The sequence below is a fragment of the Thermobia domestica genome, chromosome 9 (genome assembly GCF_964235325.1).
Source record: "Thermobia domestica chromosome 9, izTheDome1.hap1.1, whole genome shotgun sequence".
Taxonomy (NCBI): domain Eukaryota; kingdom Metazoa; phylum Arthropoda; class Insecta; order Zygentoma; family Lepismatidae; genus Thermobia; species Thermobia domestica.
The window spans coordinates 20,516,005-20,542,976 of NC_137462.1; the positions used below are offsets into that span (position 1 = coordinate 20,516,005).

Genomic DNA, 26,972 nt, shown 5'->3' on the forward strand with positions numbered 1-26,972 from the left:
CCTTGGTTTCATACGTTCCTAAGAATAACAAGCAGTACTTTCGTGTCCAGTATGCATGATGATGGGCTATAGATGAAACTACAGGAAAATCAGATATTATATTAGATTATAACATGACTAAGAGAGGTGTTGACACATGTGACAAGATGTGTACCGCTCATTCTGTGAGTCTTTAAGACACGGCGATGGCCACATTTTGTGTTTTTTGTTTGTGCTTTTTATTGCGGGAATCAATGCTCGAGTGATTGCTGGTTTTGAATGAACCAAGTAAAGAACCAAAAAGGAGAATCACATTCTTGAAGAACCTTGGAATGAGTCTGCTGAAAGAGCACATGATATCCAGAGCTAAGATATCATTATTGTCCAAGGATATTTCCTTGTTTTTGGATAGGTACCGTTCTGATGCGAAGGAAGCGCAGGACATAGATGCTAGTGTGAGCAAAAAGAAGGGAAGTAATTTCCAATGTGGTCGCGCAAGGAATGCTGCAACGAGCATGAGATGCGACCAATGCCAGAGGTTTGTATGCAAAGACCATAGCAAAAAGTTGTGCACAGAATGCTACTTTGGTGGAAATGAGTAAACACCATTATATCAAACAGACAGAAAACATTTTACAGACAAGCAATTATCTGTATTGCATATTCAGACTGTAGTATGTCATTTTTAAAACTTAATTCGCTTTCGCAATAGATATAATGTTTATTACGCTGATTTCTTACATAGAATTAAAGCATATGTTGTTAAATTATATATAATGTATATATATCTATGTATTACTTCAAATAAACGTTATCAAATACATTGTATTTCAAAATGTCAATTTTGGAAAAAAGCAAACGCGCGAGTTACAAAAGGTTAAGAATTAGGGCCCGAAAAGGGAACAACCAATAAATTTGAAGAAAGTTTCTAATATTGCAATCTGGCTCGTAGGACATCATCAAATAACACCAGACAAACATAATTAAGTTGTAACACAGAAGGAAAGAAAAATATCTAGAAAGCAATCTTCGTAATGTTTTATCAAGGAAAATTATTTTAGCACACAATTTCAGCTGGCAAATCATTATTCAGCTTACGATTGGATCCGTCATTTCATCGATTTATCCTTACCTATTTTTATCTTATGTGGTGTCTCCCATTGGTATGTTACGAGTTTCAATAGAATATTAGAAGGTCTTATTTTATTAAACGTAGTACCTCTCTGCCAGCTCACACGGTCATCTAAGGCATTATAATAGGCTGGCGGTCACAAGATTTGATTATTGGGGGTTCGAATCCCGCTCAGGGCGTGGATTGTCTTTGTCTATATGTTTCATCACATTCATTTCTACTCGTCTTTTTTAGCATGAAAACTAGAATCGGAAAGTGTACAACTAAATAAAGCACGTATTCTTTTTCTATTTCCTTGGAGTTTTTTTTTTTTTTTATTTTTAAATGTCATTAGCCGATACGCTTAACTTCGTGAACAAGTAAAGATTAAGGAATTTCGAAAAGTTAGGTTTGAATTTTAAAATACGGTTTATGAATAAATTTTATAAGTAACTGCATCTCCTTTTTTTTTTTTTTTTTTTTTTTTTTTTTTTTTTTTTTTTTTTTTTTTTTATTACTAGAACAATTGTGAGAAGTAGTGTTCCGTGTTCCAGATGATACGATATGCGCTTGATGTTCAATAATAAATCTTGAAGTGTGTGTTAATTTTTCTTCAATAAACGTTTTTATTAATAATATTCTATCACATAATATGCATAATTTAGATGTGATAAAATAAATCTCCACATTTTCCATTTATGACGTTATTTCATTTTTCTTCTTGTGAAATGTTTGCCATGTGGCAAAGTCATGTACCTCATTTAACTTCGTAATTTACTATTACGCTATCACTCTTGTATATTTATATATTCATTTTAGAAAAAAAGATTAAAAAAATATATAAGCGAAATTGAAATTGATTCTTTTCTTCACTTTTGCAGGTTGTGAAGTTGACAACGAATACTATCCCGAGGGAGCAATGGTCCAATCTGTCGCACGTCCATGTGAAAACTGCTTTTGTATGAAGGGGAAAGTGAGATGTACGCCGTTAGCTTGCTCCCCGCCAATGCTTGGATGCACGCCAATCGTCAAAGAAGGGGAATGCTGTCCATCAGAATACAATTGCAGTGAGTATGGATATATCAATACCAGTACTTCCTTTTATTAATCTTCCTTCAATAGGAGAACTACTCCTTTATCTGTCGGTTTTGCTTAGAGATGGCCACAAAGTTTCGGTTCCGGCGGAACTGGATCCGCGAGGAACCGGTTCTTGGAGATCCGGTTTTCAGAACCGTTTCCAGACCTGGATCTGAAAACCCGGTTCCAGAACCGGATCTTAGGAACCGGTTCCAAGCCTGGATTCGAAAATGTAGTTCTAGAACCGAATCTCAGGAACCGGTTCCAGACCTGGATCCGAAAACCCGATTTTGTACTTGAATCCGAAAGCCCCCAAAGACCCGTAAAGGAGGCACAAAGGTCACCTTCAAAACACTGCAAAGGGGACCACGTGCTTGTGCCCTCCCTGCCCAGAACCGTTTGTGCGCCCCCAGAAAAAAATTTTGGTCCACCAGTGGGTGTTTAGCCAAATGAGTTTACCAGTTACACAGTTTATTTAGGCAAATGAGACAAGCGGCAGCCGCCTGCCTGTCGCTTCCACCATTTCAACTAGCACACTGTTCACAGCCTGCCAGCAGCTCGGGTTTAGCGTAGGGATGGCCACAAATTTTCTGGAACCGGTTCCAGACCTGGATCCAGAACCGGATCTTCTAGAATCGGAGCCGTTCAGAGCCGAAAACCAGTTCCGTCAGGAACCGGTTCTGGCCATCCCTAGTTTTGTTATATCTTTCCTTTCTCTGTATAAGTTTTTTGATTGCTAGTTTCAATTTGACGTTTAGCTTTAAACTAGAAAAACAAATCAGTGAACAAAGCAAACTTTATTTTAAAATAATAACTGTCTGATAGTTTTGTTAAGCAAGTGACGATATTGGCTTCATCAGACACTGTAGAAACAAGACAGAGTTGCATCTCAATGTAACAGTATTCCGGAAACTGATTCTGAATTCTGACTGGCTGATCAAAACAGATTCAGCCAATCATAGTAAAAGTTGACAAAAGTGAAACTAAAACACCATAAATCCCTTTCCCTCCCTGTCCGGTAGAAAACTAAGCTACAAATTAAGTCTTTCCAATAACTTGCGTCCACTGTTAGTCAATTTTAAGTCCTGTGTTTCAATTCATAACGCAGCTTTTCTATTGTTCAGTGAATCTGTCCTCCTTCCAGTTTCTTATTAATGTCCTTTGTTCCCGTGCTAACACTTCAATCTCGCACTAATATTATGTCCTATGTCCCTCACGTGTTTAAAAATGGCATTTCTTTCTCTTTCCAATCTCACATCATCTTGGTGCTGTTTTAACCTTTCTTTCAATGTTTTCCCCGTTTCACCAATATAACAAGTATTACAATCACTGCACCTTATCTCGTAAACGACTGTTTTTCTTTCCATCAGCTCCTCTCGTCTATCCTTCTTTTTCTTTCTTTCTCATGCGTAACACATCAAATAGTCTCTTACTTCCTTTTCTGTACGTAGAAACTTTGTCTATTCTTTTTAGTGTTGTCTTAGTTGGTGAAACTGTCACAGAGTTATTATTTTAAAATAAATATTGCTTATAGCAAAGCTAATATGAACTAGTTAGTTATTGACATTTAGATTTAATTTTGTTGCTTTATAAAATATATTTTCAAGTATTTATTCTATTCTTCAAGTTCTCGTTCCATGTTTATTTCTTAATGCTAGGTAAAGTAAGATATGTACAAGTTTTATTTTTCTTTTCTTTTCGTGTGTGTGTATGTGATTTTAGGTAGTGGAAACTTTTTGTTTGATTTCTCTGCACATGCCTTCTTTTCCTTTTAATAACATGTTCACACTGGAACTCTAACACTGATTTCCCTGAATTTCCATGACTAAGTAAGTAGCTTTTCCCTGACCTACGACATAGCGAATACTATAATTTATGGTTAGGTTTAGATTATATATATATATATATATATATATATATATATATATATATAAAATCGGCCTTCACCATCTCCACAGCTGTTCAACACTCTCCTATTCGTTTATTTAAAAAAAAAAGTATTAGCTTACATTTTTACTGTAAATACTTCCTTACTTGGAACAAATAAAACGTTATTACCAAACAATAATTATATAGTTCAACAAGTAAACATACGAGTATATCATACTTTGGCGTATCACATTGATTACAACCTATAAACGAAACTTTTCTTCTTTTGTGGCATCTGCACTTTTTTTTTATTTAGTTTGTTCTTCTTTCAAAGCTTCAAGTTTTAACACGTTTTGGTGCTCTTAAGCTTCTTCATTTCCAAAGAGAATAATTATTTTTACATAAAAAAAAAAAAAAAATGCACATATTCTTTAAGCTGCTTTTGTTAAGTTTTGAAAGTAGCTCCAACGATTGCTAACATCCCTTGAGTAATATGGGAAGTTTCTGAATACTCTCGTGAAACCTAATTGTATTTTCCATGACTCTTCTGTAAACATCTTTTTTCCTGTCGGTATATTTGGAAGCATTTCCCTGACTTTCAAGGTTAATGTGAACCCTAAATAGATTTACTTAGTGCTTTCTTTATTCTGGAGAAAAAGGAACCAGTAGTCACAAATCTTATTACAACAACTTCAACACTTTTAACAAATTTTCCGGTATCCCCTCATCCTCCCTACATCGATTCTTGCTTTCAGGATTAAACCGCAAAATTACAACACCAAAGTAGCCATGAGTCCACTTACTTGCTATGGTTGAACAGTGTGTGAGAGATGGTGCTACTATTCTGATAGGGTTGCTAGATTTTTCAGAGAGAGATAAAAGCAAGGTTGTACGATTTTTAGGGGAAGAAAGCAAGATTTCACGATTTTTAAGGGGAAAAGGAAGATTTTAAATTTTAAAGGAAAAATGGGAATGCAAATTATAGTATTATTATGTGGAATATTAAGTAGACGAATGCCTGGCATTTTCTATTGTTCCTAACTTTGATTATGTTACGACTTCTTTAAAGGAATTGCTGCAACCGTGGCAACGAGAGTTTATTAGTTACCTATCACTGACTGTGCGAATGATAAATTTAATACACAATTCGCTCCTTCGAATTGTACCGCTTGTTTAGAACTACTATTGTTTTATACAAAGATTCCCATAATTTTCAGGGGAATATCACTCCCTAAATTCTGCCGTCTCGATCCGCCCATCGGTAAACATGGAACTAATATACACATACTAATCTAGTTTGACAATATAATCTGATTTCCACGCACTTAAGCCTCCTTTGATCTAGTACACTAAAGAAGAAAAAAAATTAAGAGATCAAAATTGCCTTCGAGTAAAGCAATAAATCAATTTATAGAACTTCTGTCAATATAATTATTGTAAAGAAATGGTTATTTAAAATTAAATTTTGTCTCTGTGCAATTTTTAAATTACCTTTGACAAGTCACTAGAGCTACAAGCTTACTCTTTCTTTTGATTTCGTGCCTGAGTATGTATTATGTATGATAATATAAACTTTCTACTTCTTACAAAGCAGTTTAAGAACAGGTGGTGTTATTCAGTTATGTTAATATTTTTAAAACTACTTTCAGGTTTACCACAAACATTTCAGAATGAGCATTTAGGATCTATGGAAGAATACGATTCTTATGAAAATAAGGTAAGAGAAAATATTGTAGTAATATATTAAGGTATGATGTAATGATGCTAACGATAACGCAATAAGGCAAAGTAAGGCCGTCCATTTTGTAACGATCACGTAATTCTATATTAGACAGATTGTACATTTTGTGTACTGAACTAACACACAATAAAGATAGTACTTATTCTAATGTAACACCAATAAGCTACAAAAATGAAAAAAAAAAAAAAAAGTTGGTTACAATTTTGAAATGAGATACTGACATCAGAGAATGCTTCTTACGTATCTTCACATAAGATATGTATATCTTATTGAGATAAAGATATTCTAAGATCAGTGAAATTTAGTTTAAACTCCTGGCAGTTATCAGCTCCTATGGTTTTTCTACGCTTATTACTTGTTTTCTGGTACACGGTCAACAGCCACTTTGAAATGAACACCGCAGTAACCGATGTATAGAAGAAATCCACTAATATGTATAATTTTTATTTTTTTAAAAAAACAAGCTACACATTAATATTGTTGTTGTTTTAAGGACGTGACTTCTCAAGAGTGCCATTATACCAAAGGTATATTAGGTTGTATGTACACTCATGTCCAAAATTATTGTCGCATATCTATAACTGGCTTCTTGTAAGAATATAATTTGATAATGATTTTGCAGGATACTTTTAATACTAATGCTATGTGTAGAATCGGGAAATGTATATTTGTGGTAAATTTCATAGGAAAAGAATTTAAAATACGAAAACTATAATAAGGAAAATAAAATGTGTTGCTAAATGGACAAGAAAATTTTATTTTAGTATCATTGTTCTTATTTACTGCTCTTCTGACATGAAATTTGCCACGATACAAGTATTTGCCGATTATACACATATTAACATTATAAGAAATACCAGGCGAATTCATTATCAAAGTATATTCCTAGAATAACATATTTATAGACATGCGACAATAATTTTGGACATGAGTGTACAGGTAAATTCTGTGGCATGAAGCCATAGTTTCTCAGTTTCTGTATATACGGTATTTCTGATCTTAACTATAAACCTCAATATCATTCTTATTGGGGGGTTAGGACAGTCGAGATTGGGCAGTAAGTGATAATGATATGATATCCGCATGCAGTTTTGATGAAAGTTGTTGGGAAAGTATACTCTGGAAAGATATCAACAAAAATAGTAATTTACATAAATAGCAATATCTAGTGCCAGATGTTATTTTAAAGATTAACATTTTATTTTATCAGAATGTTAAGGTACTTTCAGATTACTTAAAGGTGTATAGACACACAAGACAGTATGAGGCGCGTGGAAAGTAACTTTCTGGATGCGCCTTGTACCATTAGGGATATACATAAAGGATTCTTTTGTTCTTTTCCTCCTTAAAAAACAAATCTTTCAGTTTTACGTCTCATGGTTGTGCCCTTTAGGCTAAAGCACATCAATGTGAATGATGATTGAATGTGGGAAGCAAGGAAAAAATTCCCAGAAAACAAAGCAGTGTGTCTACTAAAATTCAAAAATGAAATTTCGTGACCCTTTCTTTATCAAATCATAACATTTCGTAACATTCTCAAGAGCGAATTTGACTACGAATTTTCATGCATGCGATAGAAGCGTGCTTTACTTGCGATTTGGTAGCGTCTAAAAGTGACCATAGGCATTTTTGGTGGTGAATTTGAACGTTTTATAGAATACTTATATTTGTACAGATTATATATATATAAAAAAAACCCAAAAGCTAAATTTCGTGACTTTTCTTCACTTTCATGACCGTTTTCTGATTTCGTGACTTTTTCCGTTACCGATAGACATCCTACCCAGGGAAGCGATGCTGACCCTACAAAATCACACGGTTCGGGATCGAACGAAGGATCCTTTGCATCAGAGGTGAGCGTTCTACCACTGAGTCACCGTGCTCCTGTTCCTGTTCCTCCTTAATATACCATAATTAATATTCTAACATGTAACTCAACATCTGCATACTGAATGTTATTTTGATTCTTTTTGCATTTAACATTAACAATTAGATACTAATACCGAATCAACATATTGATACTAACTTATTTCAGGATCAGCCAGACTACACGTACGAAGATGGAAGCATAAGTGGTACTACAACAACAGAGCAGTCTTCAGAAGCTATCAAAGGACGCAACGCCGATGGAATTCCTATACATGCGAAGTCACCAGACCCTCAGGTAAAAAGAAAACGCCCAGCTGACTAAACCCTTTAGAATAGTGGTTCTCAAAGCGAGATCAGGGGGTTCACACGGTATCTTCATTTTATTTAGGTTCTAATAATAACAACAACAATAATAATAAAGGTTAGTGAAACAAAATTTGCAGTTATCATGCTAGAAATGTCTTCTTCCTTTTCTATTACCGTAAAACGCTCTGTCTATTGATTACCGCTCTCTTCTCCGAACAAAAATGTGATATATAACTTTTGGTTCACATTGTATAATTATCAGTACTACCAGTTATGTAATGGGGGGGTATACGAGAGTATACGGCGTATACCCATCTAAAATTTTTGTAGTCCAGCGTATACTCACCTTAAATTTACGAAAGAATGGGCGTATATTGAGATGCGTATACGCCAAATAGTCTTACGTATACGCTATAATTTTGAAAACGATCGAGCGTATACCTATCAAAAATTCTAGCATTACACCACTGAGTACTACTAATCATGTTTGTAAGTTTTCCAAAATCAAACATATTCGAAATTAAAGCTTAATTTCTTAAACAATTGGTGTCGTGTACTCATTTAAACAGCAGGAAATGGGCGCTTACAATGCTTTAAACTTTAATTACACATGTAGCAAATTGGAAACGAATTGATACAGAAACCACGGCGCTTTGTCTGAGAAGGGGAATCTACGTCACAATCTAACCTGAATCATAAACGTCGTGTGGTGGTTATAGATGGGGAGGTTTCTGTAGAAAGGAGCTTTACGATGAGCCGCCTTGTAAAGCATGTATTCAGAAGTGTTTGTCAATCAAGGTGAAAGGAACACACCTACAACTTCGTACGTGCACGAAGTGGCAATATTTTGTGTCGAACATTTAGCTCTTTAAGGCCTATATTGCCATAATTGATAAATTTAACACTACGCAAATTTCCTGATGTTTCACTTGTAAATTGATATTACGGACAACGGCTTTAAATTACAGCCGAAGAAAAATATCGAACTATGTTATACAATTTTGGAATTATAACAAAACTATTATTAAACATATATTGTTTCTGATAAAGACGTTGTAAATAATATCAATGGCGAAGCTGTAACATAGTGTATTTTTTAACCGATTTTTTGTTCGGGGTTTTATTTACCTGGTCACCGATAAACTATATGTTTATCTTGTCACAGAGCAATGCATATACGAAATAATATCTAATGAAAGGGAGTTTCTGAGTTTCTTAAAAGCACGCACATTTTAAATACGTAAACAGTTCACTAATATTCCAACTGTTCCTCTCTTCTTAGTTTTATTGCTGATAATTTCAGTCACTTACGATTTGTTGTTTCGTTCCGGAGAAATTAGGAACGAAGATTGCTTTAGATCAGCGTTTCTCAACCACTGTGTCGCGAGATTTCTAATGTCTTCTAAGATCTTGGCAAAGAAATTATCTTCAGAAGAAAATAAACATTTATCGTAAATCGACTTGATTTCCCACTTGTCTTCCAAGTTTAAAGCTGGAAAGCTTGCTTTTAACGTTACTCATTTTTCTTCGGAAAGAAACACTGGACATGAGAGTGTGTCTATGAACAGTTCGTCCATGCATTGATATGCTTTGCGAAAATTGCCAGGGAAAAGTATCTCATTAGTTTTAAGTTTGATGTCTTCTTATATTTCTGACGATAATATTCCTTTCTTTCTTATATTCCCGCTCAAGAATCGTAAGTTTCTTCCATAATTAATATGTTTCTATTCAAGAGTATTACGTAATGTACTTGTGAGATTTGTATATCATACTCTTTCCATAATTTAAAAAAATGTATTATATCTATTTCTATGTATTTGCTTTTTTTGCATTTAGGAAAAAGATCACATGCAGGGCTGTTGAAACGTATTTTGGTGTACCCCAAAGGAAAAAAAAAAGGTTGAGAAATTATGCTTTAGGTTGACAGAAGGCAAATATGAATATATAAAATTGCGCTTTCTTAACTACGTGAGAAGAAAACTTATCTTCATAAAGCTTATTTCTTCAAAATTACAAGTTCGTTATACTTTTTTTTTTCGGAGGAGTGGGAAGAGGAATCACTATTGCCATATCAAGTTGTGTGACTTTTTTTTTTCAGAGAGAAATTGAGTTTTTATTATACGGCAGGCAATAGTCATTACGTGGTTCTATGTAATGATATTGCTTATTAACTAAATGACGCAAATATTTCATTCTTTATTTAAATTACTCTTATCTTTGCTGTTGAGATTTGCTCCCAGTACATATTTGGAATGAATCGTAGTATTAGTTTTTACGGCGATGATTTATGTAGTAGGGCCGCGGTGGCTCAGTGGTAGAGCGTTCACCTCTGGTGCTTGGGGTCCCGGGTTCGATCCCAGCTCCCACCAAGTGCTTTGTGGTGGACAAACACCGTGTGCGTGGGTTTCCTCGGGGTTCTCCCACTTTCTTCATTCCACCATTTTCATTCATTAATCACCATTACCGCCTCCTTTAGCTCAACCGGCATAACCGTGGGAGGTAAATCTCAAAGATTTATGTAGTAGATGGTCTGGAAGGCCTGAAGTACATAAGAAGAGATCTGAAATGAAATCTTTGAGTTTTACGTCCCACGGTTATGCCGGTTAGGCTAAAGGAGACGGTGATGATGAGTGATGAATGAAATGGTGGAATGAAGAAAGTGGGAGGAAACGGGAGAACACCGAGAAAACCCACACACACGGTGTTTGTCCACCACAAAGTTCACTTGGCGAGGGCTGGGATCGAACCCGGCACTCCAAGCACCAGAGGTGAACGCTCTACCACTGAGCCACCGCGGCCCCCAAGAAGCGATCTGAGAATACAAGAGTACTTACATTGGGATGACCAAATGTAATATGAAGAACAGGGTATCACTATAACGTTACAATTTCATTAACATATAATATCATTACATTGAATCATATAATGATTCCCTTCCATAATATGATAAATATCCACAAACAGTTATTTAAAGAGAATCTAGTCACAACACATGATACACAAGTATTGAAATAACAACAACCTATAACGAACGTGAAGTTTTGGAGATATTGGCTTTTTAAGAAAATTTTTATTCTCATGTACAAGAGAGCACTTTTACATACCTTCTGTTAACCTAAAAAACAAACGAATCTTAACTGCTTTCATAAAAGCAACAGATGAGTAGCAGCAATTATACGCAATACAATAAAAAGTACACTCAAGCATTAAGTGAGTTGTTTACGTATCTTCATCCACACATGCTGTTAGCTGTCACTACAAAAAGATCATTAACGAACTCTTATCGCTGCTGTATCTGTTTTGAAGTGATTTTTAGAAAATGTAATGATTTCATTGCTATTTATATATGTGATAAAGCAGATTATCGTAAAGTTCAATATATAAATTTGGTATCCTCAAATGTGACCGAGAATTATCCTTATTATACAGGCTGTTTCAAAACGACATCGACAACGTTTGGGAGGTGATTTCTGACATCAAGATAAAACAAAAAGTATAGACCAACCTGGGTGCACAAATGCTTCCTTTCGGAGTTGTAGGCTGCCGGAAACATGAAAAAATGAACTTTAAAAGTCCATACCCCAAGACTATGGGCCCTACCGTAGTAGGTTAAGACTTCACTTAAGAACTAATATGTGCCCTATCCAAAAATACATGTTTCAGAATCCTAAGGTTCTCACGCAACAATTTTTATAGAGGCAATTTGACTATGGGCATATAATTTGAAGTAGTCATCAACTACCTCTATAAAAATTGTTAAGTGAGTACCGCGGGATGGTGAAACATATTTTGGATAGTGCACATATTAGATCCTATGTGAAATCTTGATCCGACTATGGTAGGTCCCATAGTTTTGGAGCTATGGACCTTTAAAGTAAATTTTTTCATGTTTTCGGCACCCTGTATCTCCGAAAGGAGGAATTTGTGCACCAGGTTGGTCTATACTTTTTGTCTCGGTGTTGTTTTGAAACACCTTATATATATATATGTATGTGATAACCTTGATGCTCGATTCCTATGTTTGCTACTGTACCTATTCAGCTAAATTCAGACACAGTAATTTTACCAGTAAAATATTACTAATTTTTATTACAGGATATTCTTATGAATCCAAGTATCTCCTGGAAACTTGTTAGGACTTGCAGCAGTATATTCATTCCACAATTACCATACAATTTCGGTCGTTTGCATATATGTAAATATACTGCTGCACGAATTTCAACATATAATTCAACACAAACTCCAGAATCTTTACACGCTGTAACTTCTTGTAAATATACAGGGTTAGCATAAATGATTCATTCGTTTAAAAAAGGCTATATTTTCAAAAATATTACACATGATATATATATATGAAAAGAATCGCAAAGACACCAAGTTTGTACACCCGCTACAAATGTTCAATATGCGTTCCTTTGGTGACACGACACACGTCCAGACGATATTCGAGCTCATTCCATACATTTTGAAGCATAGTCCCATGAATTGTTTACACTGCAGCACTGATGCGTTCTTTGAGCCCGATTAAGGATTGCGATAGTGGGGGTACGTAAACAAGGTCCTTAACGTACTCCACACGAAGTTGCAGGGCATTAAATCGGGAGATCTGGGAGGCCAGGAGAACAAAGCTAAGTCATTCTTACCAATACGCCCAATCCAACGATGCGGAAGTTCATTGTTTAGGTAGTCACGAACTGGGATGTTTCATGAGAAGAGTGCCCCGTCTTCTTGGAAGACAACATCCCTGAAGTCAGCACTGAGTTGCGAGAACAACCACAACTGCAACATATCCAGGTAACACTTACTGGTTACAGTTTGCTCAGTGGAGAAATACGGCACGATCGGAAAGATAATAAACTCGTGCTGCCACCTGGAATACATAATACAAACTTGTTGAGTTTGTGGTTCTTTTCATATATATCTTTCATGTGTGTATGTGTAATACTTTTGAAAATACAGCCTTTTCAAAACAAATGAATCATTTATGCTAACCCTGTATTCTGCTTTGAAACGTTCAGTTTTAGCTGTACTTCAGATTCAGACCAATTCAGATCACTTTTTTAAGAGAGTGGAACGCCAGGAAAATAGCTTTAAGCATGATAAAAGACGAGCAAAACATACAAAATTCTGGAGCAAACATAAGAATGACTATTAATAAATAAAACGCAAATACGAATCGATCAAGTAATTAATCTGTTAACATAACGGATTAATTGCTTCACTGATTCATATTTGTGTACTTTGTCAGATCAGAGGCTACAAAAAGGATGAGACCCAGAGTTTGAAGTAGAATCCGAACCACTGTAATGCGTTCGGTGCTCCCCCACCGGGAATCGAAGAGCCCAACCTTGTGCTCTCATAATGCTGCCTTTAGTTTAGGAAACCAGTATTACGAAATTAATGTTAACATTTTTTGTTTTGCATTTCAGAACGGTGAGTCTTCTGAAAAGACGGCAAGTGAAGCATTTCAAGCAAGGAGTAATGACGATAGTTTCCCCGCCCTATTGCAACTCCACACACACTTATCAGAAGTCCTTGGCAGAAATTCCAATCCATCTGCACCATTATTAACAGAAAGAACAGCTAATGATCTTGAGACAAACGACAGATCTACAGCGTTTACAGAAGATGACATGGAAACAAGTATGAACATGCAGGTTACAACCACGGAAATGTATTTGGAGCTACTTACAAACTCGTCAAATAATGGACACGACACTGAATTAATTACTGCATCAACAGCTACAAGTACCACTAATGAACAATCTTCTACTACCAATACTACTACTACTACTACGACAACTACTACCGCTGGCACTACTAGTACTAGTAATAATACAACGACGACCACGACACCTAGTAGTAGTATTAGTACTGCATCATCAGATATTGAATCTCGAATTGCAAGCAAGAATATTACTTCAGAAAATAACAAAACGACCCACACTTCTGTTTCGAATGACAAACTTGAAGAAAGGACAGACATAAGTGATGACGAAACTACAGCTGCTTCTGATAATGATATTGACTCAGACTTAGATACAACTGTGCTAACAACGTTAGTATCTCCAACTATCCCACCGTTTCAAGAAATTGCTCTGAATGTGACGGCGAGAAGTGATGAACCTTCTACCAATACTACAACAGAAGAAGCTACGTTACCGCCTGTACCACCTATCCCACCAGAGATCGAAGCCATATTAAACAAAACTCATTCAAATGAAGAAGATTATGAATATGATTATAACGAACCATCTCTTCCACCGTCACTGCCCAATTTAAAGTAAGTTTAATTAAGGTAAATAATTAGAGTAATTCAAAGTAGATTTTGTAGTTTGAGATTTCCAAAAACACAAGAAGTACTGGGAAATAAAGTGGGACTAGTTTTGAAAATAGTGAGAAATGTATGATCATACTTTAAACTCTTAAGCTCAAAGTAACAAATCCTTTACCCAGGCTCTTACTACTCTTATACTATTCCTTAATACTTCATACACTCTATAGTTTTAAGTCATAAATTATCATGTATTTTTGAGCTAAAGCTAATTATTTCCATACTAACAAATCCTTTACTCGAAGTCTTATTACTCTACAGTATTTGGTAGTAGTTCTTGTGTTCTAGTTTCAAGTCATTAAGTATCCTGCATTTCTCAGCTGAAAATATTAAATATTTTGCCCAACCTTTTATATCTTTACAGTATTTCGTAGTACTTTTCATACATATTTACACACTAACAAATCATTTACTCTCATGCATATTTACATACTAACAAATCCTTTACCAGAAGTTTTACCACTTCACAGTATTTCGTAGTAGTTCTTGTGTTCTAGTTTCAAGCCATGAATTATCCTGCATTACTCAGCTGAAAATAACAAAATCTTTGCCCAATCTCTTTTCTCTCTACAGAATTTCATGGTACTTCTCATATATACAGTGGACTCTTTTTAATTCGAAGTCCAAGGGGACACGAAAAAACTTTGAATTATCCAACAACATTCATTTTCACATATATAACAACAAACAAACAAAAGTACTGTACATCAAACACATATTCCTATGGTGTAGACTTTACCTTTAAAGCAGCTTATTATTTGCGTGATCGAATACCGCAAACTAACAAACGACATTGACTCCACATAATTCAAACTACGTGTACAATGGAAAATATAATTACGTACGACACTACAACATACATTGAATAGCCCAAACAAGTAAACACCAGTAATAATTTGAATACTCTGTTCTCACTTTTAAGAAGTCATAAACCTCATTTACTTAAATTTGATTGTTTGTGTACGTTCAATAAATCTTGTGTAATTTCATGTATTGCGTGGAATACGATATTAATAACATTTGGTTGTCTTTATCAATAATTCATCTTAAATTTTCAACCAATTCTGAAACAAGATGAGATTGGCACACGTTCTCTATCTTTACTTCTTTCCCAACTCACCTTCATCTTTATCATTACATAGATTTTCTATTTCCCTTTTGTATTACTCTTCCCTATGGCTGCATCTGGATAACTGTAAACCCGTTAAAACTGTATTTCTCTGTTTATATCTGTCCAACATTAAAAATTTTCAACTGTATTTACTTCGAATTATTCAAAACATAGGTTCAAAAGTTCGATTTATCCACGATTTTTTGCTATTGTTTTCAATACAGTTTTCAAGAGAATGGACTTCTGTTCGAATTATCCAAGTACGAATTAACGAGACTCCACTGTATCTGCATACTAACAAATTTTTTACCCGAAGTCTTAACACTTTACTGTATTTCCTAGTACTTCTCATGTTCTATAGTATAATGAGGTAAATTATTAATATTTCTCAGCTCAAAATAATATCTTTTATATTAACTTTTGTTACTGTACAGCATTTCACAGTACTTCATATGCTTTATAGTGCTAGATCATAAATTACCACGTGGAGACCTGGGTTCAATTCCCGACGGGAGCTATTGTGGTTCGGATCCACTTTAAGTTGTAGATCTACGTCCCATACAGTCTCGATAATGAAAGGACGCTAAATTCAAATCACATCACTTCACACATTATAAAATATCACGAATTTCTCAGCTCAAAATAATAACGTATCCTTGATCAATGAGTCTCAACACTGTAGAACACCTTGTAATAGTTCTATGCTCCACCGTGGAACGTCATAAACTATCACAAGGCGAAAAATGGCGCATTCTTTATGTAAAATTCTCACTACTCTACATTATTTCGTAGCAGTTCGTATGCTCTACAGTGTTTTATCATAAATTTGCATGTCGTTTTCCTCAACTGAAAATAACACAATCTTATTGGCTAAGAACGAACTGCATCATGAGGGACGTGCTACAGAGTATGGTGGTAGGACAGAGAGGGAGGGGGCAAATAAGACTACAATTAATGGACGGTATCAAAACAGAAAAACCGTACGTGAAGACGAAGAGGTTCGCGGAAGGCCGTGGAGCACGGAAGCTTCTTAGTTGCAGCAAGTGACCTGCCAATAATGGCAGAATATTTATGATGATGATATCCAAAACTTTTTCTGCTCTCATGTATAGTACTTCATATTTTTTTTTTTTTTTTTTTTTTAACGTGCTATGTTCTCCGAACTTTAATATTATCTTTCGTTTCATACTACATTTTCTAAAATATAAAATGATTCAAATTTTACTTCTAAAGTTACAAGTTCATAAGTACAATAACAGCTTTCAAGTATATTTGCTGCATCTTTTTTTGAGTAACAAGAAAAAATGGAACATTTACTAGCAAATGGTAAAACTGGGGGAGAAAAACGATTGGAATAAACAATAACGATAATTTTATAGTTAGTTTATTTATGTATCATAGATAGGACGAAACATTTTCACGATGCTACAAACAGAATCGCCAAAATAAAACTTTTCCGAAATCAGGGAACTTACACAAATTTTAGAAATTGTGACTACTGTATTTGTGACAAACTTTCCATTTTACAAATTCTAAATTTCGGAAATCTTTTGGTTTCATCTTTGGAAACCTTATTAAGACTGAACAGAATAAACATGCAGCAGATGAAGCAGTGTATTTTTTCTCCGTTAATCATTTATTACGATAGAAGTTTCTCTCTGTTTATCATGGAAGAAGAGAATATGAATTGACTTGAAACTTTGAAGTTAGCTAGTGTTCACTATTATAGCTCAGTTAGAGATATTTTCAAACGAGAAAATATAATTTAGTTTAGAGGATTACGGTATATTTAACATTCTTTTATTGTCACACAATCAGCGTGCGTTCTGATTCAGCACAATCACTGTGAACTCATGTAGATCACGGCTTTCTGATTCAATACAATCACTGCGAATTCAGAAACAACTGGAAAACGGAGCTTTATATATGAAAACTTCTACTCACAAGCCACAATTGTTGATATCATCTACAGCTTTATGTTCTGCATACTGCTACTCAGTGGTCAAAGTTGCCATATGATTCGATTCAGTGCAATGTATCTATGGTACTTTTAAATACAGTTAATATATTATTTTTAAATTTTATTAATAAAATTATTGATTTCTTCTATAGACTTCAATAAAGATAGGATCTCTAAGAAATTTATAATGGATAGGGAATACACAAAATCTAAAGCAATGGGGGATCACACTTCAAGCTCAAAGATTTATTGATAAGAAGGCAAAAATGGTTGCCGAAAATGTTATTAGATTTACCTAATTATTGAATGCATTGTGTGAATTAAATCTTTCCTTCGCTTTACTGTTACAATAAGCATCTGTTGCACACTTTGATTTTTTAATATTATCTATTGTTTTTAATATTCCAAGTATAAGATAGATAGGTATTAATTAACGAATGAACAAGATCAGGGTTAATAACATGTTTAACAATTTTGTAAGTTACTAACGAGATTAATGCTTAAGTTTTAACTGATTATTCGTCCTCTTTCTCACTATCAATTCTGTGTGTATTTTTCTTTTATTACTACAATTCATTTCATCCTACAGGATAATACCCTTCGTCGCAGCAGATGCAGTTGTAGAACAAGGTTTGGCGCATGACAGTCATAGAACTACCCAGAATCCATTGTTTTTCGAAGGTGCTCATATGTTCTCTCCACCAGTGGAAACAGAAGGTAAATAAATTATGTTAAGGTAATACACCAATTAATTTTGGTAGTGCATATAAAGCAAGCCAGTGTGAATCAGGCAAGCTTACGAAAGTTACAATTCTATCCAGTATGGCATACCATTAGTGGAAATCATATCTAAAGCTGGAAAGTCTTTATTGGTAAGTGGGAAGTTTATTGTATCGTAAAGAAAAGACAATGTAAATTTTGCGTTTTAGTACAGTTGTTTTTTCTTTAGCAGTAAAATATAATACCTTTGATAACATTTAGATACAATAGTTTTTCTACACTATATATCATACTAAATCTGATATCTATTGTCATTTCCTAAGATGTTCCGTGCTGTCCAGAATATCAGGTGTGAAATTTAATTCGTGAAATCGGCTGTAGAACGAAACGTTTGTTTATCTATACACTAGCAAGCTTTTTTTCCAGGAAAGAACTATCACTCATGCCATTGGTACAAGAAGTACTGAGCTTTATACATTAATTTGAAGACGCCGTATTCAGTTGATTCATTTTAAAACATATGCGTCCACGAAGTCACGAGACAAATGACCTCAAAGTTGATATATTTATTTACATCCGTTTTTTTTAAGATAATTTTTCTCGTGACCTTGTGGAAGGATATGAATTAACGTAGTTGTATTGGATTGGATTCAAATAAAAAGCGCAACCAGAAGTATATCCAAGCGTGATACTCTTTTCCATCATTGGCACGAGCTTTTTCATTTTTATCATTTGTCCAGGGAAAGGGGAGGTGGAGCCACACCGAGATACCGGTAAAATTATATGATAAAAGTTAAAGTAATAGGCACTTCAACAAGGCCTGAAAAGCCTGGCGCTGTAATAAACTTCACTAAAATGGGGCAATCTCTTTTGTACTAACCATTTTACTCTACTACAACGAAGTTGCTGTCTTCTGAAGCAGTCAACTCATTCTGAAAATGAAATGAAATGAAATCTTTGAGTTTTACGCCCCACGGACATGCCGGTTAGGCTAAAGGAGACGGTTATTATGAAAAATGAATGAAATGACGGAATGAAGAAAGTGGGAGGAAACGGGAGAACCCCAAAAAAACCCACGAACATGGTGTTTGTTCACCACAAAGTCCACACGGCGCGAGCTGGGATCGAACCAGGGACCTCAAGCGCCGGAGGTGAATGCTCTGCCACTGAGCCCCCCCTCAACTCATTCTGAATTACATTCTCTCTTTGGGAATTGCAAAAATAATTCATTTTACTAATATAGAAAACACTATATAGCGACTTTTTGACGTGTCTTTTGATATATTTATAAGCATATGTAAAATCAACATACCGTATCGCGTACGTAATCCTAATAAACCACATTTACATACAAAAAATCATGTTTACACTTTTTTCTCAAAATACAGTTGTGCCAACCTTGATTAGTATACATTATGCATTCAACATGAATTCTTTCTTGAGGACTTACGAATGATCATCGAAACTATCGCACAGGAAACTGGGACGTTTAAAGCCCTTGACTAATCCCCGATTTATTCAACTTATCTAACTATCGTTTATTGCCCCTTTCCTAAGAACGAAATTTGAAAATGCAAATACTCGCTTATCTACAACACGCTTCTCCATCTACATATACGGTAACAAACTGTTTTTAGGTAAAAGCGGTAAAAATATATAGTACCAAATTTTACGATATAATTTCCTAATATACAGGATTTTTTCCAATATTTGCTTCACAATCGGGTAGGTGCCAGTCAGCATCCCGCTAAATGCCATCCTCATTGAGATTTTTGCATACCATTTCCTCAGTTCTATCAAATTTAGAAATTTTAGATGTTTACTGTATATTTGCCCTTATATTAATCATTACTTATATATTATAGCATTATCTCTCAAATCTCTCTCTCTCTCTCTCTCTCTCTCTCTCTCTCTCTCTCTATATATATATATATATATATATATATATATATATATGTATTGGACGTTGTCTATTGCTTGTAAAGCTTAATGACAATAAACTATTACTCTATTCATTCTATTCTATGGTCGACATCCTTCCAAATTTTTTCTCATATCTCGTCGTTAATTGCTTTTGGCAATAAAATGGCTTCACAGCGGTATCAGAGACTACATTAATAAATAACGAACTTACATAATCATCCTCGCGATATAAATATTTCAACATACTTCAGATATAAAACTTTTGCTTTAAGAAGTTTTTTATATTCAAGCATGTAAAAGATTATCAAATTATCTTTCAACGAAGGATATGTGATACTATTACTATAACTTCTATGTTTTCATGTCAAATGATTGGAACTAACGCTACAGCATACCTTTCAGAGAATCTTCCTGGCCAGACAGCAACTGCATGCACACTATATTAATACACACTAAATCCAGAAGATTATCTGAGCACCTATAAAAGTATATATGTTAAGAAATATATTGAGGGAAATAGAGAAACAGGATGGCAAAATGTGAAATCTCATACAATTACATTCTGTTATAAGATTCCTTACTGTGGGATATACGGGGGCTTTTTTTTAAAACTTCCGTTAAGGCACTAGAGAACCACCTGAAATGTTGAAACGCGGATAAGCAAAAGTGTGTTGATTGGAGGTCGCACATCCCTTACACCAAAAGAGAAACTTTGCCGTTCAATTATTATAGAGTATTGAGCGTGAAAACCTATCGAGTGTATTCGAAGTGCCTGCCAAGTGTGAACTACAAGATATAATTCGATTTCTCCAGACGGCTATTGAATACCCTGAAATTCCAAGATCAGGCAGTTCATATGCCATAATCTATCCCTTTCACGAACCACATGATTCACTCGTTATCAAGGTTGTCCTTTCCCAAGAAGTGCCCACCAAATGTGAACTACGTGATATAATTGCTTTCTTTACGTGGCAACTGAGTTCCCTGAAATTCCAAGACCAGACAGTTCAGAAGCTATATTCGATCCCTTTCACGAACCACATGATTTACGCGTTCATTTCGATCGTCTCCCGTCTCAAATTTCCACCTATGGCTAGTCTCATCACCAGGGCCCGGATCTTGTTGACAAGTCACCTTTCTTCTGTTATGCATAGGGCAAGCAAGTTCAAATAAAAATGTTATTCATCAACTCTAGGTTCTAAAAATATATTTTTTTAGGGTCAACTTTTGGTCACTTTTGTCGTTTTGAAATTTCAGGTCATTTTTTAATATTTTATGGTAACTTTTAGGTCACTTACGGTCTTTTTTTTTTTTTTTCTACGTAAGGAAATCTTTAAATGAACACGGTTTACGGATGTGGAAATTACGAAGTTGAATAATCTCTTTTCTTACTTCCTGACTATTGGAGTGGAAAAACTGCATTCTTAACAAGATAATGAAAACTAAACTGTAACTGGTTAACGAAAGGTGGGGGTTGGTAGGTGGCCAAACAGATAGCTTTGGGTTATTGACCACAAAGAATGTGATCAGGTGAATAACTAAAAATGGATTAGAAGGTGTACAAGGGTTTTAAACAGGTTTTTTATCTATTATTTTCATGTAGTCTACACTTGCTAACTTTTATTGTTTAAGAGTGCTTCCTATTTCAACTCGGAAGTGAATTGATGCTTTCAATATTTACAATGCCGTACAATGGACTGATCAATAGAAATAAATTATCAATGGACTGCAACTAACTGAAACAAAACTTTTTGAATATGAGTGAGAAATGCTAATTAAAAATCCAATGGATATTAAAAAATGTCAACGTTTAACGAAATAAAAGTTTGAGAAAACGTAAGTTTTAAGGTCAATTTTTGTGATTTTTAGGGTCATTTTACAGGAATTTTAGTGTCATTTTATAGGTCACTTTTTAAAATTTTTTAGGTCAACAAGATCCGGGCCCTGTTCATCACATACGCCGCTCTTTCTTTAAACTTTCTGTAGCACTTGTGCATACAGCTATTAGTTATACTAAAGTTGCCAACATAATTATTAATTATTCGACGATGAAATCCGGCTGTATTATGACCTTCTTGGAGAAATCGAATTATATCATGCAATTAACACTTGGCGGACGCTTCGGTTGCACTTGTTACAATCTCACGCTCACTACTCCACAGTGATTGAAAGGGAGACTCTGTCTTTCGTTATGCGTTCTCCATTCAACAGATTTGGCTTATCCCCGTTTCTTCATCTCTCGTGGCTTTTCTCTGGTGGCTTAACGGAGATTGAAAAGTATCCGCTTTCGTACCATCTTGATTTCAGATAACTCCTTTATTCCTTCAAGATTACGCTCTTACTCTTGGTGCAGAAGGCACAGGTTTGATCCCTGGTGAAGGTACATGTGAATCAATTTGCTTGGTTTAGAGTTCCAACGTTTGAGGCTTTACAAGAAGAGGACTTGAAGCTCAAAATTGAATTCGAAGTATATATATTTCTACTGGAATTAAACCCGTGTCTTCCGACCAAAGGTAAGGAAGCTATCTCTAGCTTCCAGAGAATTTTTACATGGAGTTCAGATCTCACGTCAAAGTTCCTATAGTTTCAGTATTAAACTTTGTAAAACTACGCAATAGCAGCAAACAAAAATTAAAAATCTACAAGATCAAATGAATTGAAATTAAGTCAAATATAAATTTCACAAATAAATTCTTTTACTGAGATTCGATGATATTCAAATTATTTATTTATTAAAAAAAAAAAAAAAAAAAAAAACACGCCGGGAATATAATGTGCGGTTCCGGCTTATCACGCCGGTGAGCCAATCACTATGCTACCCAGTTCTTCTCTAGATAGCCTACAAATTTTAACTCATCTTGTTGGTGTGCAGCCTTTTATATCGAATGAATTGTATCATTTCTTAAAACTACTGTGCTTGGTAGATCACAGTCTGTTAATGCAGACCTATTACTGTTAAATGACACGTACATATGAGAAATAGAGAAAATAACTGATGTTGTGTGACATTACAAGATAGTGCCGCTCACCTAAACGCTTCAAGCTACTTCTTACGTATTTCTCTTCCTATTTGATGAAGCGGTTAGCGAAAGTACAAACAGTACATTAAAAAAATAAATATATACATAAAGAAAGTGTGTAGCTATGTTCTTTCTCTCTCTTATGTTAAGTAATTCATTAATTCAATTTTAGTCCTGCTTCGGCGTTCATTTCCTTATAACTATACCGAGTGTATGTAAAGTTAGGGACAATAAGCCAACTCCGTTATGAGTCAAGATGGGGGAAAAAAAAGTTGGAAATACACGGTTTACAATCTAAAATGGCGGAATTTTTGAATCACACCAGCCACTTGAGCTTCACATTTGTAAGGCGTCCATGTTAAATGAAAAAACAACGTTTTCAGTTAAACACACTGTTCGAACGCAACGTAAGTTATGCAAAAATGACACAAGGAGCATGCACATAATGTTGTGTGACCGAACCTCGGATCCGTTTCCCAACAATGATGTATTGTTCAGGGCCCAAGGGAATAGACTGCTGAATTGGCAACGTTGCTGTTTCATTTTACATAGGGCGCCTTACCAGTCTGGAGCGCTATTTTGGATGCTAAGTCTTCTGTAAGTATAGATTCAATAAAATATACTGAGTTGTTGAGTACTTACTCTATATGAAAAATATGAAGCTTGCCTAGAGAAGAATTGGGTAATTTCGTAGTTAACAAAGAAATGATTACTTACCAATCCTCCCTTAGAAAAACTAAATATTCTCCAAACGTATCGGAACAGCAGGCTAGTTCAGTCTTCAGTGGGAAGGTAACAAAGATAAAAATGGATGAGAGAAATATGGCATGGAAAAAAGAATACATACCACCAAATAAATATAACATGAGAGTAAACCACGAACAGAGCACAGTGAGAGAAAAAGAGTTGAATTCAAGGAAGCGCGTGTCCATGTTCTTCAGTTTTAGTATTCATCTCTCATGCTATATTTATTTGGTGGTATGTATTCTTTTTTCCATGCCATACTTCTCTCATCCATTTTTATCCTTGTTACCTTCCCACTGAAGAACTAGCTTGTTGTTCCGATATGTCTGGAGAATACGGGAGAACTTTTCCCACGGGACGATTTATTAGTAAGTAAACAATTTCTTGTTAATTTGAATCATCTTCTCATGCGCCTACATAATTTTAACTTGGCATTTGGCTCAGCGAAACAGTAAACCGGAGACCCGATTTCTATTTCAGCCCAGCCACAATTCTTCAATTTTTGAATTTCATTTAATTTACTTTATCCGAGAAAATTAAAATAAAATCAAATGCAACAAGTAGCAGTGCCACATGTACATTACATGAGTTTGATTTGCATGACGTGATATTTTCTCAATTAGTAGGGCCGCGGTGGCTCAGTGGTAGAGCGTTTACCTCTGGTGCTTGGGGTCCCGGGTTCGATCCCAGCCCTCACCAAGTGAACCTTGTGGTGGACAAACACCGCATGCGTGGGTTTCCTCGGGGTTCTCCCGTTTCCTCCCACTTTCTTCATTCCACCATTTCATTCATTCATCACAGTCTCCTTTAGCCTAACCGGCAAAAACGTGGGGCGTAAAACTCAAAGATTCCATTCCATTTAATTTTTTCTCAATTAGTATTTAAACCGGAAGTGGTAGTAGATTTCTATTACCATTTCGAGTTTTAGTAGAGAGATAAAATGTATTCTTGGGACGTTTAAATTGATTGTAGAAAACCGCTTTTCTCCATCTATTACTGTTTTTACTCTTGGTGATCAACGTTAAAACTGGAAGTGGTTGATTTCTGACACTTCCGGTTTGAAAAAAGATTAAAAATGAAGCAAGTTCTTAGAACTCCGAATGCTAAATCGATTTTAAAAAAAAACACCTTCTCGCTCTTATCGTTTTTGCTCTATGTAGATTAATATCGAAACCGGAAGTTGTAGATTTCTATCACTTCCGTTTCAGTAGACAGTTACGGATGGAGATAAAATGTATTGTTTCGAAGCTTAATCGATTACAAGAAAACCGCTTCTCGTTATCTATTACCGTTTATGCTCTTTTGTGATCTTAATAAATACCGGTAATTGTTTACTTCTACCACTTCCGGTTTGAATATCGGGTCCAGAAACGAACTCGATTCTTAACTTAACTCTCTACACCCTTACAGGGTTCCCACAGAAAAGTGAAGATCCTTTTCCCTGAATCAAATTCTTGTTTCCCCTGACTTGAATTCTTCAATATCAATGGGAAGATATGTGGTAAGTCCTATCATACACTTTTTTTAACGCCCTCCTCCATCCCCATAGCCGTCCATCACACTCCTTTAATTACCAAGTATGTATGTATTATATTAAACAATTTAGACAAAATTTAATATTTAAGTATATAACAATATTATATATGTATGAAACAATACCACATACCTTGACATTGGAAATTAGTTATTTTTTGGCTTGACAAAACAACAAAATATACAGTCAAGAAAATCCTAAAGTGACAGTTCTGAGATATGTATTACACACATTTTAAACGGAACTATGTTTCTCTTTCAGTTCTTGAATTTGTTGTACGAGAGCGTCCTTTTCTTGTTTATACACAATTCCAATTGTTTCTTCTTTGCTTCTAATTTCTTGACTTCCCCACATACTTTTCTTTTTTCAGCTTTGAATTTACTTTCCTCTGCACTCTGGATTCGTTTCTGCTGAAGGTATTCATCATAGCGTCTCCGAGCTAAACAAATTGAGAGCAGCACTTTTTTTTTTTTTTTTATTTGGGAAATCTTTATTCAGTTTTTCTTTCAAGTTCTTCAGGAAGCAATGATTAACATTCGGCCCATCCATTGACACCTGCAGCAAGTTGTTTGGCGGAAGAGGACATAGTCCGCTGAGAAAAGAATGCAGTAGATCTGTTGATGTTGCAGCATAATCCAAAAACGCACTATTGTAATACTGATTTGTCACTCTATTTGTACCACACACACACACACACACACACACACACATATATATATATATATATATATATATATATATATATATACATACATTGAGTACCTTATTCCCTCAGTATGAAATAGCAACACTGTACTATCACTATTATCACTGGGAATAATGTATCATTGCCTTTCTCTTCACATGTCCACATTTACATACAGTACTCCATCCTTGCACATTTACATTCCCTGGCTTTCCATGATATTTTACATGAAATGCATAATTTCCCTGACATGTTTCCATTTCCCTGACTTTCCCTGATTTTCCAGAATGTGGGAACCCTGCCTTATCATATTTGATGGTGATTCATCAAGTAGTTTTTGAGATCTTTTGTTTTCCGGGCGGATGGACAGACGGGCAGTGTAAATACTTAAAAGAGTTTTGGTAAATCAGGCTTCTTAAAAATTAAAATTAATAAAATATAAAAATAAAAAATTAAAATTGACAAGAATGATCTTGTAAAAAAAGGATGATTCTTGTCAATTTTAGTTTTTATTTTTTAATTTTATCAATTTTAATTTTAAAAGGACTGGGTGTAAGACAGTTTTAGATTTTTTTAAATTAAAATCTATCCTATAGCATCCGTTTCTACATATGGACATATTCAATTTCCAATTATGTTACATAATACTACAAGTCGGTGTTAATGCACACTGCTGCGCTACTGCCAACCATAGATAGTAATGTCTTTCAATTCGTATGTTATTTGTTGAAAACTGAAATCTTTATAACATTTAGCTGCGAAGACGCTATATCTTGTAGCGACGTGTATTAACACATATTGCAGCTCTACTGTTACGCAATACTCCATTATACCACGTAAAGTGGAGTAGCACCATTATTCATAATAGGAAGCAAATGAAAAATGAAATGAAATATTTGAGATTTACGCCCTACGGTTATGCCCGTTAGGCTAAAGGAGACGGTGATGATGAGAGATGAGTGAAATGGTGGAATGAAGAAAGTGGGAGG

General features: G+C 35.0%; 2 protein-coding genes across 5 annotated transcripts in view; one reads left to right on the top strand and one right to left on the bottom strand.

Annotated features, from left to right (window-relative positions):
• Nucleotides 1–26,972, bottom strand: part of LOC145694448 (DNA oxidative demethylase ALKBH2-like) — an 859,325-nt gene that overhangs the window by 820,830 nt on the left and 11,523 nt on the right. Inside the window, exon 1 of one of the 2 annotated variants that reach the window (XM_081770693.1) lies at nucleotides 20,396–20,437. The exons of the other annotated variant lie outside the window; for it this stretch is intronic. The gene's annotated coding sequence lies outside the window, so the exon portion shown is untranslated. Of the gene's footprint in view, nucleotides 1–20,395; nucleotides 20,438–26,972 lie in introns of those variants that run through there. 2 annotated transcript variants of the gene reach the window in all.
• The window catches only part of LOC145694447 (uncharacterized), a 228,262-nt gene that overhangs the window by 176,180 nt on the left and 25,110 nt on the right, over nucleotides 1–26,972 (top strand). For 2 of the 3 annotated variants that reach the window (XM_081770688.1, XM_081770691.1), the window contains exons 7-11: nucleotides 1,972–2,157; nucleotides 5,686–5,753; nucleotides 7,813–7,941; nucleotides 13,382–14,235; nucleotides 17,947–18,074. In XM_081770688.1, coding sequence (XP_081626814.1) covers nucleotides 1,972–2,157; nucleotides 5,686–5,753; nucleotides 7,813–7,941; nucleotides 13,382–14,235; nucleotides 17,947–18,074 — 1,365 coding nt within the window. The remainder of the gene's footprint in view (nucleotides 1–1,971; nucleotides 2,158–5,685; nucleotides 5,754–7,812; nucleotides 7,942–13,381; nucleotides 14,236–17,946; nucleotides 18,075–26,972) is intronic. The other variant, XM_081770689.1, reaches the window with a different exon arrangement.